This window comes from Salvelinus namaycush, chromosome 3, assembly GCF_016432855.1.
Source record: "Salvelinus namaycush isolate Seneca chromosome 3, SaNama_1.0, whole genome shotgun sequence".
Lineage (NCBI taxonomy): Eukaryota > Metazoa > Chordata > Actinopteri > Salmoniformes > Salmonidae > Salvelinus > Salvelinus namaycush.
In genome coordinates, this window is record NC_052309.1 from 48,388,416 (window position 1) to 48,411,159 (window position 22,744).

The 22,744-nt window shown below is 43.1% G+C and overlaps 1 protein-coding gene across 1 annotated transcript in view; it reads right to left on the reverse strand.

The window, feature by feature from the left end:
• LOC120043898 (long-chain-fatty-acid--CoA ligase 6-like) overlaps positions 1–22,047 on the reverse strand; it is a 36,582-nt gene extending 14,535 nt beyond the window's left edge. Inside the window, exons 1-13 of the mRNA XM_038988501.1 lie at positions 21,987–22,047; positions 15,893–16,113; positions 15,133–15,250; positions 14,478–14,542; positions 13,756–13,857; positions 13,430–13,529; positions 12,468–12,646; positions 7,833–7,865; positions 6,846–6,897; positions 4,581–4,654; positions 4,207–4,284; positions 420–554; positions 41–175 (exon numbers count right to left, since the gene is read on the reverse strand). Of these exons, the coding sequence (XP_038844429.1) occupies positions 41–175; positions 420–554; positions 4,207–4,284; positions 4,581–4,654; positions 6,846–6,897; positions 7,833–7,865; positions 12,468–12,646; positions 13,430–13,529; positions 13,756–13,857; positions 14,478–14,542; positions 15,133–15,250; positions 15,893–16,113; positions 21,987–22,047 (1,353 nt within the window). The remainder of the gene's footprint in view (positions 1–40; positions 176–419; positions 555–4,206; positions 4,285–4,580; positions 4,655–6,845; positions 6,898–7,832; positions 7,866–12,467; positions 12,647–13,429; positions 13,530–13,755; positions 13,858–14,477; positions 14,543–15,132; positions 15,251–15,892; positions 16,114–21,986) is intronic.
• Between the last annotated feature and the right edge of the window lie 697 nt (positions 22,048–22,744).

Sequence of the window (22,744 nt, forward strand, 5' to 3'; positions counted from 1 at the left end):
ATAGGAAGGAGAGGACAAGAGGAGGAGGTGAGGTGGATACCTGTATCTTACTGAAGAATATCTTATCCCACAGGCTGTCCATGCGGATGATCCCACGGCTGACCTCTGACCCTTTTCTCTTGGCTGCAAAGTTCAGCAGCCAGCGCTTCAATGGGGTGTTGGCCTGGCTGAAGATCTGTGGAACACACACACACACACACACACACACACACACACACACACACACACACACACACACACACACACACACACACACACACACACACACACACACACACACACACACACACACACACACACACACACACACACACACACACACACGAGAGAGAGAGGGTGAGTTGATATAAGATATGGAGAATGAGGGGAGGTGTGTGCGCGTCTACGCGTGCGCATGTGTGGGTAGGTGGTTCTCTCACCTTGTCGTACATGCGGTTGAGCAATCGAGGCACCACGGGGAAGATGGTGGGCCGTAAGGCCTTCATGTCATCAGACAGCAGGCGGATGTCACCTTGGAAAAAGCCGATCCGGCCACCGTGACAATACACCACAGACTGGGGAAATAGAGAGAAAGAAGACAAAACAGTGACCGTTGATTCAAAAAGCACTTATTGCATACAGTTGGGGAGAGTGGGGTAAGTTGAGCCAAAGGGATAAGTAGAGCCACCCTTGTTTCTAGGAAACCATACACAAAATTAATAATTTGAGTCCGTGGAGGAAGAAACCACATGGAAAAAGTGGTAAGCAAGTTAGGACTTAAAAACATTTTCACCAAGTCAAATGAATTTATTGTGTTAGCGATTTCATGATGCTTGTATGTAAACCAAAGTAGATCATTTCAAGATTGTTCTATACATCAGTTGGGGTCTCTATAAGCTTCAATATGAGGTCCTAAACCTAGCATGAAAGTGCATCCTTGTAGCTGTGTGGGATAATATAGTCAACATGTTTGCTTTGGGGTATGTTGAGCTAATGGTTAAGCATATGGCAAGTTAAGAAAACTGAAGTGTTTTCTTCCCATGTGTAATGCAAGGCATTATAGCTGGGATATGAGGTAACAACAGGGCCTGGCCTATGTTAAAAGTGATTTAAAAAAAGTACAAAGTGTTTGTTAGGTGTTAAGCCTGTGTTAAAAGATTATAACAATTATTAAAAGACAAAAAAAAAGTGATTGTGATTGTGTTGAATTGTGTTTGGAAAATAAAGATAGACATCGTTTTAAAAAGGAAGTGGTAATATTTCATTCAGTACAGAAATGTGTAGGTGGCTTAATTTACCCAATCCTGCGGCTCAATTTACACCATATAAGCCATGTTTTCAAAACTGTAATGTTTACATGAATTCTGATTATTTCCAGGAATGCGCAACATCCTGAAATATATGTAGATATTTTTGTTGGAAAGAATATTATAAACGCAACATGCAACAATTTCATTGTATTTACTGAGTTAGTTCATATGAGGAAATCAGTCAATTTAAATAAATTCATTAGCCCCTAATCTATGGATTTCACATGACTGGGAATACAGATATGCATCTGTTGGTCACAGATATGCATCTGTTGGTCACAGATATGCATCTGTTGGTCCCAGATACCTTTTTAAAAAATGGGCCTCACAATGAGCCTCAGGATCTCGTTACGGTATTTCTGTGCATTCAAATTGCCATCAATAAAATGCAATTGTGTTCGTTGTCCGTAGCTTATGCCTGCCCATACCATAACCTCACGGACACCATGGGGCACTCTGTTCACAAAGTTGACATCAGCAAACCGCTCGTCCACACGACGCCATAGACGTGGTTTGCAGTTGTGAGGCCGGTTGGACGTACTGCTAATTTCTCTGAAACGACGTTGGGGGTGGTTTATGGTAGAGAAATTAACATTACATTCTGTGGCAACAGCTCTGGTAGACATTCCTGCAGTCAACATGCCAATTGCACGCTCCCTCAAAACTTAAGACATCTGTGGCATTGTGTTGTGTGACAAAACTGCACATTTTAGAGTGGCCTTTTATTGTCCCCAGCACAAGTTGCACCTGTGTAATGATCATGCTGTTTAATCATATTATTGATATGCCACACCTGTCAGGTGGATGGATTATTTTGACAAAGGAAAAATGCTCACTAACAGGGATGTAAACAAATTTGTGCACAAAATTTGAGAAAAAAGCTTGTGCGCATGAAACATTTCTGGGATCCTTTATTTCAGCTCATGAAACATTTCTGGGATCCTTTATTTCAGCTCATGAAACATTTCTGGGATCCTTTATTTCAGCTCATGAAACATTTCTGGGATCCTTTATTTCAGCTCATGAAACATTTCTGGGATCCTTTATTTCAGCTCATGAAACATTTCTGGGATCCTTTATTTCAGCTCATGAAACATTTCTGGGATCCTTTATTTCAGCTCATGAAACATTTCTGGGATCCTTTATTTCAGCTCATGAAACATGAAACACTTGACATGTTTATATTTTTGTTCAGTGTACAGTATATTTCCCTTGACGGAGTGATGCTGAATGTATTTTTTTTAATAACATGATACTTGGTTACAGAGCAATTAAATAGAGCAATTTGTCACGATCTTCTTTAGGTGAATGAGAGGACCAAGGCGCAGCGTGATACGAATACATCTTCCTTTTTATTGACGAAGATGAACACGAAACGAAACACTTTTACAAGCTACAAAACGAAAGTGCAGTCACACGCTACTAACATTTAAACATAGACAATTACCCACAACCTGTCTAATGCCCATGGCTGCCTTAAATATGGGTCCCAATCAGAGACAACGATAGACAGCTGTCTCTGATTGAGAACCACTCAGGCAACCATAGACATACCTAGACACCTACACTGAACACAACCCCATAAACTCTACCAAAACCACCTAGACACTACAAACACCCTTGACAAAAACACACAAACATCCCACACAATTGAATAGCCCAATGAATAGTGTGGGCATTGTGTACTTTTTTGGCCTAGTTGTTTCAGATTTGTTTATACACTTTAGAAGTACCTTTTTATCCTTCCTAAAAACCAAATGGCTGATAGTAACTTATAACCTCCACACTCCTCTCTGTTTCTTAACAATTAGACATTTGGTTAAAAGGGGATCTGACCTAATACATGGTCATGGTTAGAAGGGATACAGCTTTTATCAAATAAACGTCAAAAGTGGAAATGTTTAGCATTTTAGCTAACCCTAACCCCTTGTCTAACCTTAAGCTAATTCTCCTAACCTGCTATGTTAATTCTCCTAACCTGCTACTCCCTTCTAGCCATGACCCTAATTCAATCCCATCTTTGGAACATTTCCTACTTTGGAGGAAAGGCTCTGCAGGGACCGCCTTTTCTCTTCTTCTCCGTGTTGACAGACGTGATTTGCATAATAAGACTGCAGCACCCTGGCAGGTATCATAACACTGCATGTGGCATAAATGTTTTATTGTCACATCTACAGTGTTGCAGTGAAATGTGTTGTTTTATAGGGTCAACCATAGCAGTACTTCATCCCTGGAGCAATTATGGTTAAGTGCCAGGCTCAAGTGCACATCGACAGATTTTTCACCTTATCGGCTCGGGTGTTTAATCCAGCGACCTTTCGGTTACTGGCCCAACGCTCTAAGCGCCAGGCCACCTGCTGCCCTAGGAATATCACAGCATAGGCATAGCCTACTCACGGAGTTCTACACAGAACATGAGGTGTTCCTTCTGAGGATTAACTCGTGGGTATCTGCATTGCTGCATAGAAGTCCCACGCATTAACACTGTCTGGGTGTGTGTCTTCTCGTGAACGTGAAGAACATGTCTGGGAGGTGGTTTCCTGTGTTTGTCCATAGCTACAGGAAACAACAGACCAAGCTTGTGGTCCAAATGGCTCCCTATTCCCTTTGTAGTGCGATATATAACATAGGGTGCCAATTGGGACTCAAGTTTCCTGTAGCTGTGAGAAACGGATGAAATAAAGCACACACCCGTAACTGTATGAGCCAGCTTTTACAGAGGCAGCAGATAGGGTATCAGTAAAGAGCTGACGGGCTATGGCAAAGTTAACATCCCAGATAGCAAGGTCAATTGCGGCCGAGGACCAGGGCAATTGCCAAGATCCTTCAGGTCTGGAAACGCACGCACACACACACACACACACCAACTATAATAATACAACTCAAAGCCTTGTGTGGACTTTGTTTGGGACATTACCTCAATGAGTCTCTCAAACATGTGAGCCAAAGGCAGGAAGGAGATGAGAACATCGTCTTGGTTTGGGAATATGACTTTCTGTGGCACGCCAGACAAGCATGGGGGAGAGAAGCGGTGGTTAGACAGGTTCAGAACCATTTGTTTCCCACCACTAAACTGTCAAATATGATACTAATGAGAAACATAAATGATGCACAAAAAATAAATACATCTGTGTCTTATTGTCCCATGTAAGATATTGGACTTGAAGCAATTTAGTGAGCCTTGCCTCTAATAGAGTTACAGAAATGGGAGAAAAGTACCTACTAAAGATAAATGCAAGGCAAATTTCCCCAAAGAAAGGGTCTGTGACACCATAGTCTGTTTGAACTCACATCTGTGACTTTGAGGAAGCCTGAGAAATCAGCCACTACATTCCCGTGTGTCAGCATGACTCCCTTTGGGTTTCCTACGGAGGAGGGATTCAGAAAAAACTCAATGAACTTCTCCCCCTATACCTGCTCTCAACAATGAGCATTAGCTCTGTCCCAAATGGTACACGATTCCCTTTATAGTGCACTACTGGTCAAAAGTAGTGCACTATATAGAGAAAAGGGTGCCGCATACAGTATCAATCCATGGAAAACAACCAAGGTAGATATACACTGAACAAAGATATTAACGCAAAATGCAACAATTTCTGAGATTTTACTGAGTTACAGTTCATATAAGAAAATCAGTCAATTGAAATAAATGCATTAGGCCCTAATCTATGGATTTCACATGACTGGGAATACAGATATGCACCTGTTGGTCAAAGATACCTTAAAAAAAGGTAGGGATGTGGATCAGAAAACCAGTCAGTATCTTGTGTGACCACTATTTGCCTCATTTAGCGCAGCACATCTCCTTCGCATAGAGTTCACATCTCCTTTGCATAGAGTTCACATCTCCTTCGCATAGAGTTCACATCTCCTTCGCATAGATCAAGCTGTTGATTGTGGCCTGTGGAATATTGTCCCACTCCTCTTCAATGGCTGTGCGAAGTTGCTGGATATTGGCAGTAACTGGAATACTCTGTTGTACGCGTCGATCCAGAGCATCCCAAACATGCTCAATGGGTGACATGTCTGGTGAGTATGCAAGCCATGGAAAAACTGGGACATTTTAAGCTTCCAGGAATTGTGTACAGATACTTGCGACATGGCATGCTGAAACATGAAATGATGGCGGCGGATGAATGACACGACAATGGGCCTCAGGATCTCGTTACGGTATCTCTGTGCATTCAAATTGCCATTGTAAAAATGCAATTGTATTTGCTGTCTGTAGCTTATGCCTGCCCATACCATAACCCCACCGCCCCCATGGGGCACTCTGTTCACAACGTCGACATCAGCAAACCGCTCACTGTCTGCCATCTCCCGGTACAGTTGAAACCGGGATTCATCCGTGAAGAGCACACTTCTCCATCGTGCCAGTGGCCATTGAAGGTGAGCATTTGCCCACAGTTTGTGCAGAAATCCTTCAGTTGTGCAAACCCACAGTTTCATCAGCTGTCTGTGTGGTTGGTCTCAGACGATCCCGCAGGTAAAGAAGACGGACGTGGAGGTTCTGGGCTGGTGTGGTTACACATGGTCTGCGGTTTTCAGGCTAAAAAGAACGTTGGAGGCGGCTTATGGTAAAGAACTTAACTTAAAATTCTTTGGCAAACGCTCTGGTGGACATTTCTGAAGTCAGCATGCCAATTACATGGATGGATTATCTTAGCAAAAGACACATGCTCAAAAACAGGGATGTAAACAAATGTGTGCACAACATTTGAGAGAAATAAGATTTGTGCTTATGGAACATTTCTGGGATCATTTATTTCAGCTCATGAAACATGGGACCAACAATTTACATATCGCGTTTATATTTTTGTTCAGTGTATATGGAAAAACAAACAGTTAGCTATTAGCAGCCTAGGAACTAACAGAACAATAATATTGTGCCACCTGTTTTTTCAAATTACACATTCACTTTAAAAAAATATATGTATTTGCCATGGTGGAAAATGCCTGAGTTATACCACCCTGTAACAACTTTTGGAACACACACTCAGAGACAGACCACAGGAGATAAGAGGGCACCAGCAGAGACATCCACCAGGGGGAAACAGGCTTCAGGCTAATGGAAGTTACACTGAAAGACCAACAGGTGGCACTCTTTCCACTACTGCAGTGGGCCGCTTCGCTGCCTGTGACTAAAGCTGTGGTTTCCACCCTCGTCGGGATTCTCCTAATCTTACTCCTGATCTTCTTTGTGACTGTGTTTGTGGCCAGACTGTAATAACAGGTTAAGATTCCAGACAACTCCTCTTTTATGTCTAAATGTCTTTCCCTCGGAAGTCTAACAGTGTTAGTAGCCCTACCATGACCATACTATTAACTCTGACACATGGCATTGGCCCTGGTCTGAAATGGTCAGGGGGGGGTGGTCTCTTCCTGTTAATAATATGTCACGCACAATGAGAGAAGCAATAGACACACGCCACCACTGTGATAATACACATTAACACTGCGATAATACACATTAACACTGCGATAATACACATTAACACTGCATTCAGCTTGAAAGAATAAGACCCTTTGGGGTGTCTGGTGGCTGGATGACCATACCTGTGGTACCACTGGTGAAGCACACGATGGACAGGTCTTCTGGTGTAGGTGGCTGTGGGGGAACAAACGTTCAGTCAGGATATAGCCCTGAAGGAGATCTTTAACACATTGACATCATCTTTAGGCAATAATCACCATCACAATGGCCCATCTCTGGCATTTTAAGCAAGGTGTGACTGTAGAGAAGACGCGCACACAGCAAAGAGAGATAAAGTAATGACTCAAGTAGTGTTTTCAGGGTGACTTTCTACTTTAATTGAGTCCTTTTCTATTAAGGTACCTTTACTTTTACTCGAGTCAAGTAGGACTGACAATTGGGTACTTTTTCCACCATTGAAGAACACAAGCACTCAAAGTGCTCTTTGAGATCAATAGTACGTATTTCAAGCAGCGGTTACTATGGGAAAAAGACAACTAAAGAATGTTCGCAAGACCTTATGTCTGCTGTGTGATCTCAATTCTTACATAATAGCACACATAGTTCAGTGCTCCATATGGCAATCAAAGGAAACCAATTGGTTTGTACTCGAAATAACAAATGTTCGATGGAGAAAAAGTAAACATATTCAAATACTCTCTCCGCAAACACAAATAGGTCTAGGCGGAAGAACTGTCACCAGGCCAGAGATATGTAGTCTGCAATATATCCAAAACAAAACATAGTCAGCACGACACCGAGGTCTTCCTGCATTCTGCCTGTTATTACAGGGACAGACAATATCCATCTCAAGGCTATTCGAAGATGCTAATTTGTGGTCTGTGCTCCCTAACCACAAAGTTGCATCATGCACTGTTCTCCAGTGTGTGAGATTAGACAATAATTACAGAGAGACAAGATTACAGCGAAGAGCTCGATGTGAACTTTTCTCAACTAATTAATTATTTCCCTAGCTGGGTAGGTTATGACTGTGTGGATGTGATGCAGCTAATGATACAGAGATGCTTACTCAGTCAAACAATCAAACCAGACATACAGACTGCACTTACCATGGGATTTCTATGCTTCTCTCTGCCCAGTGCCTAGATGGGACGACAGCATGCAAAGAAGCACGAAACCTTGTGTTAAATAATCATTAGAAGAATCATAAAATACAATTTACAGCCATGATGAAGTAGAGGGGCTTGAATATCTGAACAACGGTAATGTCCCAACAAAAGAGAGGCTTGCATAGTTTCACGCTAGAATCATTTTGTTATAAAAAGTGCCGAAGCAGTCCTCAACTGGCAACTTCATTTAAACAGTACACGCAAAACACCAGTCTCAACGTCAACGGTGAAGAGGTGACTCCGGGATGCTGTCCTTCTAGGCAGAGTTCCTCTGTCCAGTGTCTATGTTCTTTCGCCCATCTTAATCTTTTCTTTTTATTGGCCAGTCTGAGATATGTCTTTTTCTTTGCAAACTAAATGTCAGGGGTGTTTACGTTTCTATTTTTACCGCTTCTGAACCATGATGATGTAACCTATATTTGCCTCATATTTCTGAACAGCTGAAATAAATAAAAAACCTGTGGTGATTTCAACTAATATTCCCAAAAGTATTTATTGAAGGCTATACAACCTTTTCTTTTGTAACAGATGTTGCAGTCGCACAAGCAGGAGGAAGTCCCTACACATTGCTTTGGAGCAAAAACAATCAGCTTTTTGTGTGATGATGTAGCCTAATCTATAAAAAAAGTTAATAAATGTAGGGGGTCGATCAGCTTTAATTTTGCAGATAGATTGTGGCTTCTATTAATGTAATTGTCTGCACAATTTCCAATCCCCCATATATATTTTTTGTCAATATTTATATTAATTTAAATATATACTGTATATATATATTTAAAAATATATATATATTTCTGTTCTTTATTATTTTCCCCTAACCCTACCACCCTAATTGGAGTAAACTAATGGACAACAATACTTAGGATTCCACTTCCAGTTTGTACATACCACATACATTTCATGAGCAGTATATTTTCTATATTTTATCTTTTGTTTGTTTTTAGTCCCAGCCTTCAGCTACCCTCAACCCATCCCATCTATCTCTGAAGACCATCTTGTTTTGATTTCTAGATGCCACATATATTTTTCCACTGTGCTGTGATTTTTCAGAAAAGTTCTGAACCTTTCTATTCTCATAGTGTCACCCCCTGATCTGTTTCACCTGTCTTTGTGCTTGTCTCCACCCCCCTCCAGGTGTCGCCCATCTTCAAAATGATCCCCCGTGTATTTATACCTGTGTTCTCTGTTTGTCTGTTGCCAGTTCGTCTTGTCTTGTCAGGTCTTACCAGCGTGCTTACCCGTCTTCCTTTTTCTCAAGCTCTGCTTCCTAGTTTTCACGGTTCTGACTATTCTGCCTGCCCTGACCCCGAGCCTGCCTGCCGTCCTGTACCTGCCTGACTCTGACCTGATCACGAACCCCTGCCTGTCCTCTACCTGCCCTTTGCCTGCCCGGTGTTTACAATAAATCATCTAAGAACTATACTATCTGCCTCTTGTGTCTGCATCTGGGTCATATCCTGAGTCCTGAGATACATAGTTTCTACAGATTGTAAATTAAAGATAAATACCTTTGCTAAGAGTATTATTATATTATTGATTGATTGACTATGACTTTTCAAATCAACCAGCAGTGCTATTTGCAGAGTTACACTACAGTTCAAAAGTTTGGGGTCACTTAGAAATGTCCTTGTTTTTGAAAGAAGAGCACTTTTTTGTCCATTAAAATAACATCAAATTGATCAAAAATACAGTGTAGACATTGTTAATCTTGTAAATGACTTTTGTTGCTGGAAATGGCAGATTTTCTATGGAATATCTACATAGGCGTACAGAGGCCCATTATCAGCAGCCATCACTCCTGTGTTCCAATGGCACGTTGTGTTACCTAATCCAAGTTTATCACTTTAAAAGGCTAATTGACCATTAGAAAACCCTTTTGCAATTATGTTAGCACAGCTGAAAACTGCTGTCCTGATTACAGAAGCAATAAAACTGGCCTTCTTTAGACTAGTTGAGTATCTGGAGCATCAGCATTTGTGGGTACGATTACAGGCTCAAAATGGCCAGAAACAAAGAACTTTCTTCTGAAACTCATCAGTCTATTCTTGTTCTGAGAAATGAAGGCTATTCCATGCGAGAAATTGCCAAGAAACTGAAGATCTCGTACAATGCTGTGTACCTCTCCCTTCACAGAACAGCGCAAACTGGCCCTAACCAGAATAGAAAGAGGAGTGGGAGGCCCCGGTGCACAACTGAGCAAGAGAACAAGTACATTAGTGTGTCTAGTTTGAGAAACAGACGCTTCACAAGTCCTCAACTGGCAGCTTCATTAAATAGTACCTGCAAAACACCAGCCTCAACATCAACAGTGAAGAGGCGACTCCGGGATGCTGGCCTTCTACATTTAACATTTACATTTAAGTCATTTAGCAGACGCTCTTATCCAGAGCGACTTACAAATTGGTAGGCAGAGTTCCTCTGTCCAGTGTCTGTGTTCTTTTGCCCATCTTAATCCTTTCTTTTTATTGGCCAGTCTGAGATATTGTAATGTAATGTCATTAATGTATTAATGTATGTATGTATGTTATTAATGTAATGTAATATTGCTTTATCTTTGCAACTCTGCCTAGAAGGCCAGCATCCCGGAGTCGCCTCTTCACTCTTAGGTGTAGGCAGGGCTATAATTAGGTGTAGGCAGGGCTATAATTAAATAAGTAAACTGGGGTATGACTAAATAGTTAATCAGGGTGATTTTTCCACAAATAGAAGTTCTATTAAAATGTATTGCAGTGAGATTATTTATTTAATTTGGGATATGAAATCCGAGTATGTCCACTTCACCGTCGGACCATTTTATTGGTAAACTACACAGTAATATAAAAATGTTATTTTATTTTTTAGATCTAATACGTAATATGGTGCACTTATCATCATTCGATTTTAATCCAGAGAGATTAGAAAAAATATCTAGATCCTCTACGAGGCTGTGCAGGGATCCAAATTGTGGATTTAAAAGACAACATGAATCGTCATCGTACAATGACACATTTGTTTTTTAGCCCTGGATTTCTAGCCCTTTGATATTATTGCTGGATCTGATTTTAATAGCTAACATTTCGATGGCCATAATAAATAGATATGCCAATAGTGGACAACCTTGTTTCACTCCTCTTGACAATGTAAAACTTTCTGAGAAAGTACTTTCTCATACCTTTAACCCATTGTACGAAATTAAATTCCAATTGTACTTTATCAAAGGGATTTTCAAAGTCATCTATGAATACCAGGCCTGGTTTCCCCGATTGTTCATAGTGTTCCCTTGTTTCCTGTACTTGTTTTATATAATCTCCAATGTAATGTCCATGTAAAAAACCTGTCTGAATAGGAAGAATAATATCTGACAATACCTTTGTAATTCTACGCGTTATGCATTTTGCTAGGCTTTGAAGTGTAAGGTCTCTCCAGTTTTTTAGGTGGACTGGATCTTTATATTTACCACCTGGGTCCTGTTTCAGTAATAGTGAAATCAAATCTTCTTGCTGAGTATATGATAGTCTACCATTTTTGTAGGAGTGGTTAAAACACATTAATAATGGACCTTTGAGTACATCGAAAAATATTTGCTATACCTCAACTGGTATGCCATCCAGCCCTGGAGTTTTCCCAGACTTGAAGGCTTTAATTGCATCTAGAAGTTCTTTGTCTGTAATTAGGCCTTCACTTGACTCTTTCTGTATTGCTGTTAATTTTACACTATTAATGGAAAAAAAATCCTTACAATTAACTTCAGTTAGTGGAGATGGAGAAGACTGAAATGAAAACATATGCTTAAAGCACTTTGCCTCCTCTTTCAAAATATAGTTTGGTGAATCATCTTTATATTCTTAGGCTAATCTTTATAGTTGCTGCCATATTTTAGCCACTAGCCAGTTCCTGTAAAAAAGAATGTAACTCCTAACTTGAGTTTTGCATTGGGAAAAAAAACAATCTGTGTTTTAACCACATATAGGCACTACTAACTGCTATTTTGCTTCTCAATGATCATGCAAGTACCGCACGAGTAGGCTACCTAGCTGTTCCACCTCTGGCCAGCCGAACGTTCTAGGCAACCCGAGCATGTGTATCCAGACCGGTAAACAAAGTCTGATAATGGGCGAGCTTGTTTTGCATCGCCTGGCACCCGGTGAGGTATTATTCCTCACATTGTTTGTCAACTACTACTTTCGGCTGCCTACTATTTGCAATGATAATCTTCATAATTATGCTGCCATATCGTAGCGGGTGTTGTTTTAGTGTACAACATAAAGTCTCCCCCTTCATGTCAAGGAGGCGGAAGCGGCAGCGGAGCAGTGGGAACACTGAGCAGAAGCTAAGTAGGCAGCAGAGTGGGTAGCAGCTAGGTAAAGAAAAAAATACTGCACCTGCGCAGAAATCTGTATCAATAGCCACAAAATCCGGAACTGTAGCCACTCCGTAAAGTACATTAGCTGGGCTGAGTCCCCTCTCCCTCCCTATCTGAGGTCCCTCCCTCCCATCTCCATCTGCCCCTACTCTCCCCACTCCCTCCCTCCTCTCTCCCTACCCTCTTACACTACTCCTCCATCCCCCCTGCCCCCTTACACTCTCCCTACGTACCTCAACGTCTTGCATGGACTGGACGATGACCCCGCAGCCTTCCCCCTGCTCCAGCAGGGCAGGGTCAAAGGGGTCCATGAGGATGATCCTCTTCAGCCCGGGGGTGTCCTGCCTCTCCACGTTACCCAGCAGCACCTGGGCCTTCTCAGGCTTGTCGCAGATCACTGTGATGATGTCGGCTGAAAGACAGCACACGAGATCCTTTTGTAAGAACTAGAACACACATACATGATCCAATCAGCTAGTAAACACACAGCTAACTAACTACTGCTCTACAAACAGATTGCCCTTCCATGGCCTTGGAGCAGAGACAAATCCTGTTGGGGCACTGGGCCAAAACCAACGCACTATGTCACTGAGGGGCAATTGGAAATGATGAATGACATGATGAAAGTGAGTTAATGTTATCTGTCTGACTAGTGTGAGGATGGAAAGCCCTGAGGTCATGGGAGAAAGAAGGAGAGTGTAACGACAGATCTCAAGACCTGCTCCCTCCCAAACCCACTGAGCTGAGCTCATTACCTGCAGCATAAGGCGAAGGTGAGCCCTTGCCTGATTCCTGTAAGTGAGTATGCGGAGTTAAGGGGATTGTGTAACTTAAACACGACCAAACACAATTCTCTGGTCAAGGTAAAACTGTTATTCAGGAAGGGAAGGCTGAGTGTCAAAGTTTTTGATCTTTTCAGACACATCTATAGGTAGTATGTGTTTCATGATATCGCCAACGCAACTTGATCAAGAAAATCATTAAAAGAACTGGGCCATGAAACCAAAAGGAACATTCTAAGATCTATTGCTTTGGGCGAATAGAGTAGACAGCAGTACACTTACAGCAAGTTTCAGTCCCAAATGGCTCCCTGTTCCCTGTGTAGTGCACTACTTTTGACCAGGGCCCATAGGTGAACAGTGTAGGGAATAGGGTGCCACTTGGGACACACACCTCAGAAAGCTGCTAGTCTTACCAGTGTTAATGATGTACCGTATGGCATCAGGCCCTAGTGTGTCATACAGAGGCACCACCACCATAGAGTAGGTGTAGCAGGCCAGCTCCGAAATGATCCACTGCAAGTACAGACAGACAGGTCAAGAGGAGGTCAGCGTCGCCATAAAGAGAATAAAAAAGCCTCTACATGAGCAGTCGGGGCTGTTAGACTGTACGTCACGTCAAAACATTTGTGAATCAGATGTCATCCCAAATGGCACCCTATTCCCTATATAGTGCATTATGTGGAGAATAGGGTGCCATTTGAGACGCACACACAGTGTCTCGCCGTGATGATGACCTCACCTCTGGCCTGTTCTGTGCAAACACTCCGATGAACTGATCTGGGCTCGGCGTGCAGCCCTGGCTCAGCAGCCCCGACCCCAAGTGCTCCGCCCGGGTCGTGACCTGGAAGTGAAAAATAAATAGCAGCTGAGCATATTGGGAAACGAGAAATATGCCAGTATAAAAGAGAAACATACTATCCTCTGTTCAATTCTCATGATGTCATAGATTCAAATTTGGAGCAGAATCCATCCAGCTGCAGCATTCCAATGCTGAAGCGTTTATAAGCCTCCTAAATAAATCCCTTTCAGTAACATCGAGGAGAAAATACTATTAAAGAATTCCATACACAGAATGCTGAAAATGAATTCCTCACTTTTGATTGTGTTTGGAAGCCAAAATCCCTTCAAATGTGTGTGTAAAAAGGACAGTATTTCAGTAGTTGTACAGAAAGCTTTAGTGTAAATCAACTTCAAATTCAACTCTGTGTTACTACAGAGGTTTGAGTAGTAGCAGACGTCTCTCCTTGAGGTAGGGGAGACTGTAAACTGAACCTGTGGATCTGTCGAGACGCCATATGCCACACCTCCAAATGCAATACAAACCACAAGGAGTGAGTTACACACAGAGCTATAGATTACACTAGCCCTATGAAGGAATAGACCACACAGCTCTATGCAAAGCAGAGAGCTGCTCTTGTGCTTCAGTGTTCTGTACAAAAGGTAGTTCTACTGTGTGCTTACCTCTTTATAAGACAGCCACTTGTAAGGCTGGTCGGGTAGCCGGGAGCCTAAACAAGGTCCATCACCTAGAGACAATACAACAACAGGATGAGTCAGGGAAAAAAAACAAAAACACAGAAACCCCCAAACGATCACATGAAAACACAGAAGTTCTTGACTGACACCTATGACCACGCATGTACAGTACATTTTGATTCCGCTATCTATTCCTTTTATTTTGTTCTCTTCAGCAATCTCTTCACAGTGTACTAACAATAACATGACTGTTGGACCTCAGCATTGGTCATTCAGCCCATTCAGAACCAGATATAGAGAGATACTATCTACTTTATATACGGTCTAGTCTGTCTGCAGTTTAACTTTAGGCCTCACACACTAATTCCCACACGCTCGGTTGACATGATAACCTAGATGGTACTTTTTCACTCACACAGACAGACCACACAGGCAGGGCACCATCACTTTGTCGGACCACAATGTCTATGTCTGGGTATATTACTCAGACCACATGCACACAAAAAAACACTGTGGTCTGAGTAAGTGCTAGTGTGTGTGCATGTGTGCACACATGCTGTCTGTCTGTCTGCGACTGTGTCTGCACATGTAAGAGTATGTGTGTTTGTGTGTGTGTGTGTGTGTGCTTGTGTGTACACACCGGCTATGTGGAGGCCTCTCTGGAACACCTCGTACATGGTCTTGGCATCCTCATGGTAGTGTGCCAGCAGCTTATTGGGGCTGTCCCCCAGCATGGACCTGCGACCCCCATCTTCATGCTAGAGACCGACAGGGGGAGATAGACACAATGAGGCTAGGGAACACAAACACACACACACACACACACACACACCAAAGTAAAAACATTACTATTTCTGAATGTGGTCCAAATATACAGTAGGTTCAATGACCAAAATGTTACCCTTTATTTTCTTACTTACGTGAGGATGTGATGATGTGTGTATGATGGTAAATGGAGTGGGTGTAACAGTGGTATTGTGTTAACCCTCAGGTAAACCTCTGTGGGGTTTTATGTCTTAGTCAGCCCCCTTTGTTGTGTGCTGCCCTGGTGCCCAGAGCCTATATTCACAAAGTGTCTCAGATTGCTGGTCTAGGATCAGGTACATCCTGTATTTGTCCTTATGATCTAAAAGGCAAAACTGACCCGAGATCAGCACACCTTCTCTGAGACACTTTGTGAATACGGGCCGAGGTGGAGTATCGCATCCAGAGGAGGCTGGTGGGAGGAGCTATATGAGGACCGGCTCATTGTAACAGCTGTAATGGAATACATGGAATGGTACGAAACACATCAAACGCTTGGAAAGAACGTTTGACTCCATTCCAGCCATTACACTGAGCCAGTCATCCTATAGCTCCTCCCACCAGCCTCCTCTGATCGCATCGTATCTCTGGCTTACCAGCACTTCCTCAGACTGGTGCCGGAGGTTGCAGGGAGGAGAGATGGCGCGTGGCCGTGTGGCCAGCCAGTAGGCCAGCACAGCAGTCAGAGCACCAATTCCCACCAGCGTGGAGGTGGGCAGGGAGCGGAAGAACTGGGTTAACTCGTCCAGCTCAGGCAGCCGTAGACTGCTCATTAGCTCCTGGGCCTGCATCCTCTCCATCAGGGTGGAACTCAGCTCTGGGGTGGGAGAGGAGGGGGGGGGGGGGGGGTGGGGGGCAGAAGGGTCGAGAGGAGAGTAAGTGAAAAGAAAAGGCAGAGAGAGTCGTCCAGGTCCTGAGGCAACAAAGCATCCCCAAACCATCACGCTACCACCACCATGCTTGACCTTTGGTATAAGGTTCTTACTGTGGAATGCAGTGTTTGGTTTTTGCCAGGCATTATGGGACTCATCTGTCCATAGAACATTCTTCCAAGAGTCTTGATGATCATCCAGGTGCTCCAGGTGAATTTTTGGCAAACTTGAGAACTTTTTGGATGAGATTGGTCCCATTATGTGTGGCGAAAACAAAACACTGTATTCCACAGTAAGAACCTCGTACCAACGGTCAAGCATGGTGGTGGTAGTGTGATGGTTTGGGGATGCTTTGCTGCCTCAGGACCTGGACAACTTACCTTAATAGAAGGAACCATAAATTCTGCTCTGTATCAGAAAATTCTACAGGAGAATGTCAGGCCATCCGTCTGTGAGCTGTAGCTGAAGTGTAGCTGGGTCATGCAGCAAGACAATGACCCAAAACACACAATCAAGTCTACATGAAAATGGTTAAAAAGCAATACATTTGAAGTTTTGGATTAGATCTAGACCTAATCCCAATTGAGTTGTTGTGGCAGGACTTGAAATATGCAGTTCATGCTTGAAACCGCACAAATGTTGCTGAGTTAATGCAGTTCTGCATGCAAGAGTGGGCCAAAATTCCTCCACAGTAATGTGAGACTGATCAACAACTACAGGAAGCATTTGGTTGCCGTCATTGCAGCTAAAGGTGGCACAACCAGTTATTGAGTGTAAGGAGGCAATTACTTTTTCACACAGGGAAATTGGGTGTCGTTTGTTAATTAAATATGTAAAATAAGTACACCCTTTTTTGTTATTTGTAAACTCAGATTCCCTTTATCTAATATTAGGTTTTGGTTGAAGATCTGATTACTATCAGAATCAAAAATATGCAAAAATAGAGAAAATCAGAAAGGGGGCAAATACTTTTTCACTGCACTTTATATAAAGTATTTATCATATAGTGCAGCACTAGAAGTCAACTACTTTTCTCCTTCCCTCCTTCTGACATCCAGGTGGCGACACGCATCTCTGCATACCAGGCAGATATATCAGCATGGAAGTCAGCCCAGCTTGGATGAGCAGCAAGAGGAACTGCCCCTCCCTAACTTCAGGCTATGATTAAAGCCTACACCCCAACCCGAGCAATCCATCCTGCCACGTCTGGTATCTTGCCCCCCCTACACACATTTACAGGAGGACAGCTCCCGCCTAGCCCAGTCAAAGCTCTTCTCTGTCCTGGCACCCCAATAGTGGAACCAGCTTCCCCCTGAACCAGCTTCCGAAAACATCTGAAACCCTACCTCTTCAAAGAGTATCTTAAATAATCCGACAGCACCCATCCCATCACACCCTCTCTTTACCCCTTTCGTGAACTAACACTCGCAGTTGACTTTTTGCTGACTTTGCTGATAGCTACCTTATTGAGGAAAAATGTACTTACTATGACTTAGGCATGTTTTTGTCCCACCTAGCTATCTTAAGATATACATTACTGAATAACACTGAATCATATACATTATTCTGTATGGTTGGTTGGTAGACGGTTGAAATGCTGAATTTGTGTTTCTTCCCTAATGGTATGAGTCACACAGAACCACAAGCCCAGCCAATCACAATCACTTCCTCCTCGTTCTTGGTTCACTATGCAGCAGAGAGAGACATCAGAAATGACAGTTACAGCAGCCACCATGTGAATCAACCATCTACCAGAACAGAACAGGCCACACTTCCTCTTCTGTCACTACAAAACTGACACATTCACACACGTAGACTCTACATATCCTGTGAGTGTTTTTAACTACATCCCTATGGTTTAGTACCATCTCTATTGAAAGGCCACAGCAAGGTTACAGTGATGAGTCATGTGCAACATTATGGTAATACTAATATTGCTCATAGTGTTATGTGGTACATGGTGCTTTTTATGGCAATTTATTTGACAGACATTGCAATTCTATACCATCCTGACCTTCCTTGTTTCAGTTGTTGTGTTAGTATTAGGCTAGAACTCTGTCTCTGTCCGATATCTATCTCTGGTGGGGGTTTTTCAGCCTTGATGAGGGTGAATTATACTGCCAGGCAGTTGTGGGAAAAGTACCCAATTGCTATACTTGAGTAAAATTCTAAAAGTATTTGGTTCTAAACGTACTGAAGTATCAAAAGTAAATGTAATTGCTCAAATATACTTAAGAATCAAAAGTATAAATCATTTCAAATTCCTTATAGTGAGCAAAAGCAGACATTTACATTACATTTACATTTAAGTCATTTAGCAGACGCTCTTATCCAGAGCGACTTACAAATTGGTGCATTCACCTTATGATATCCAGTGGAACAACCACTTTACAATAGTGCATCTAACTCTTTTAAGGGGGGGGAGGGGGGGGTTAGAAGGATTACTTTATCCTATCCTAGGTATTCCTTAAAGAGGTGGGGTTTCAGGTGTCTCCGGAAGGTGGTGATTGACTCCGCTGACCTGGCGTCGTGAGGGAGTTTGTTCCACCATTGGGGTGCCAGAGCAGCGAACAGTTTTGACTGGGCTGAGCGGGAACTGTACTTCCTCAGAGGTAGGGAGGCGAGCAGGCCAGAGGTGGATGAACGCAGTGCCCTTGTTTGGGTGTAGGGCCTGATCAGAGCCTGAAGGTACGGAGGTGCCGTTCCCCTCACAGCTCCGTAGGCAAGCACCATGGTCTTGTAGCGGATGCGAGCTTCAACTGGAAGCCAGTGGAGAGAGCGGAGGAGCGGGGTGACGTGAGAGAACTTGGGAAAGTTGAACACCAGACGGGCTGCGGCGTTCTGGATGAGTTGTAGGGGTTTAATGGCACAGGCAGGGAGCCCAGCCAACAGCGAGTTGCAGTAATCCAGACGGGAGATGACAAGTGCCTGGATTAGGACCTGCGCCGCTTCCTGCGTGAGGCAGGGTCGTACTCTGCGAATGTTGTAGAGCATGAACCTACAGGAACGGGTCACCGCCTTGATGTTAGTTGAGAACGACAGGGTGTTGTCCAGGATCACGCCAAGGTTCTTAGCACTCTGGGAGGAGGACACAATGGAGTTGTCGATGACAACAGACAGACGACACCATTTTCTTGTTTTTTTTAAATTTACGGCTCGACAGGGGCACACACCAACTCTCAGACATCATTTACAAACGATGCATTTGTGTTTAGTGAGTCCGTCAGATCAGAGGCAGTAGGGATGACCACGTGTTCTCGTGATAAGTGGACCATTTTCCTGTCCTGCTAAGCATTCAAAATGTAACGAGTACTTTTGGGTGTCAAGGAAAATGTAGGGAGTAAAAAGTTGTTTATTTTCTTTAGGAATGTCGTGGAGTAAAAGTAAAAGTTGTCAAAAATATAAATAGTAAAGTAAAATACAGATACTCCCCAAAATACTTAAGTAGTACTTTAAAATATTTCAACTTAACCCAAAATATTTCAACTTAACCCTTTATGCCACTGCTGCCAGGTAGATCTAAGAACAGAGCTACACCTGCCATTATACACACATACTAAGCATGAAAAACCACAGACAAACAGGTAAGGCCAAAATGAATCACAAGGATATGGATTGCCTACAATGTAAAGTGTTTACAAAAACTTGAGAGAGACTTTATAGGCCTAGTAGTGTAATTTGAGAAACATTCTGATCTAACCCTTAACTGAACCTTTCCAATGAAACACATAGTAGGCTATGTTGAGGTAGCATGGTTGTGATGTGTCCCAGTCTGTTCGGCACCAGAGTTGAGGCGTGCTGAGCACTAAGCGGTAACAGAACATAACCTGCTGTATGTTAGGCTACCTGTCCTACGGTGACCAGATGAGGCTAGGCTATCTGAGGAACCATATCAGCCTCAGACTAGGCTAAACGCTGTCCAGGTGGAATACAGAAGTCAAATACCCAATCAACCTTCGAGAAAGTCATGACCCCAGTTGAAGAGTAAGAACGCTTGGTTGTAAACATGGGGATAACAGTTGTAGACCCTTCCATTATTGATGGCAGCCCATCATCAGATTGCATTTGTCTCATTGTTAGAGGGTTAGCCTATCCTCTCATCCAAGAGGCAGTGTCCCTTCTCTGCACTCTTTGTCCTATTGTAACCTGTCCCTATGCTAGGCTAGCAGAGGATCACTCACACACAGGTCAGAGCCAGCTATCTTTAGCCTAGGAAGAGTACTACTGGGCAGAGGACAGTGGAAGAGCTGCTCAGGCAACCACCACTTCCCGATCCACCACATCGTCATCATCAACAATAATGACCTTGATCAGATGGACCAATCACATAAGTCGTCTAACACAGCCTAATTTGGGTCATTAGGGACACAGTGAGCTCATGATATTTGTGGTTGGAGGGGTACACAGACAGCAAGATATACACCGAGTATACCAAACATTAGGAACACCAGTGGTGTAGAGTACTTTTAAGCCAAAATACTTTAATGTACTACTTAAGTCGTTTTTTGGGGGGGTATATGTACTTTACTTAATTATTTATACTTTTGACAACATTTACTTTCACCACTACATTCCAAAAGAAAATAATGTACTTTTTACTCCATATGTTTTCCCTGAAACCCAAAAGCACTTGTTACATTTAGAATGCTTAGCAGGACAGGAAAACTGTCAAATTCATGCACATATCAAGAGAACACCTGGTCATCCCTACTGCCTCGGATCTGGCAGACTCACTAAACACAAATGCATCATTTGTAAAAGATGTCTGAGTGTGTGCCCCTGGCTATCCGTACATTTTCAAAACAACAAAATGGTGCCGTCTGCTTTGCGTAATATAAGGAATTAGAAATGATGTATACTTTTACTTTTCATACTGAAGTATATTTTTGAAATTACATTTACTTTTGATTCTTAAGCAAATTTAGAACCAAATACTTTGACTTTTACTCAAGTAGTATTTTACTGGGTGACTTTAACGTTTACTTGAGTCATTTTCTATTAAGATATCTATACTTTTACTCAAGTATGACAACTGGGAACTTTTTCCACCACTGATTTTCCCTAGATGTACTGTTTCTTTCCATATGTAGGCCTACTGTGTCTATTCTGAATCCTTGGATACTGTACATGTAACCTACCGGTAGCGTAAGGGTCGGGAACGGAAGGTATTGGCTGACCACACTAACCTCAGAGGCCTGAGTCCCGCCCCCTCTCCCCATCTGCAGAGCGTCACCAGCAATTAGGCTATCCTGCCATGAGATTATGGCCTATTAGTACAGAGACGGATGCACACAAGTAACCCCCCCCCCCCCCCCTCCCCCGGCTCTGCCTTTTCTATTTAAAGTCACCTCGCTCTCTCTTTTCTCTCAGTCTCTCTCTCTCTCTGTCAGTCTGTCTGTCTGTCTGTCTCTCTCTCTCTCTCTCTCTCACTCTCTCTCTCTCTAGCTGTGCGACCATCCAGTCATTTTATCTCAACAGTGTCACCTCCGCAAACCCACAGTCACATTAAGTCCATGTTCTATGCGTGCTGCGCACATCCACGCACTCCATGTGAGTGCACTGGCTGCGTTCTAGGCTAACGACACATGGAGAATCTTGTTGATTAAGACAAAGGCAAGTGTGGAGGGTGCTTTAAAAGGGGTTAGGGTTCAACATCAATGCACAGGAAAGCAGCTGCATTAATAAGGAAGCAAGGCACACTAGACTCTGGTAGTGAAGACTTACAAGGCAGCGCAGTAACCCGTCAGTCTGTGTGTGTGTCTGTGGTGTCTGGGCCCCCGGGCAGATCTTACTTTGCCCTCTGCAAACCTTTGATTACCTCCCACCGCTGGGAGATTATGCTCAGCAAGGGAAGCGATGGGGGGAAAGGAGAAGCGCATTTGGCTTAGTTTGTGCCTGGCTGGCCACCGTATCACACCACCTTCAGCAAACGTTCCAGCTATTCTATCTCACCCCCCCCCCCCCTTTCTCTCTCCTCCGCCCTCCCTAAACCCACAGGGCTTCCGTTCCTCCAGCAAATGATAAATATTGTATGTACCACACACACACACACACACACACACACACACACACACACACACACACACGGAGACCTCAGCACAAAAACAAACACACACATGCAAGTTTAAAAGCTAACATTTAATTTTTTTTCAATTTAACCTTTATTTAACTAGTTAGTCAGTTAAGAACAAATTGTTATTTACAATGACGGCCTACCCTGGCTAAACCCTCCACTAACCCGGGCGACGCTGGGCCAATAGTGCGCCGCACTATGGGACTCACGGCCGGTTGTGATACAGCCCAGGATCAAACTCGGGTCTGTAGTGAGGCCTCTAGCACTGCGATGCAGTGCCTTAGACCGCTGTGCCACTCAGGATCCCAAAACATACACGCACATACAGTGCAGACTCAATCAAACACATTAACATACGAACATACAGGATTGAGTCATACAGTGAGCAGATCAATGAGTCATTTTAAAAGAGATGGGGGATGTCAGGCAATGGTTTTTCTAGTTAATGGTCCAATGTAGCCGTTTTTATCTAAATATTAAATTGTTTCTTGGTAACAATTGAG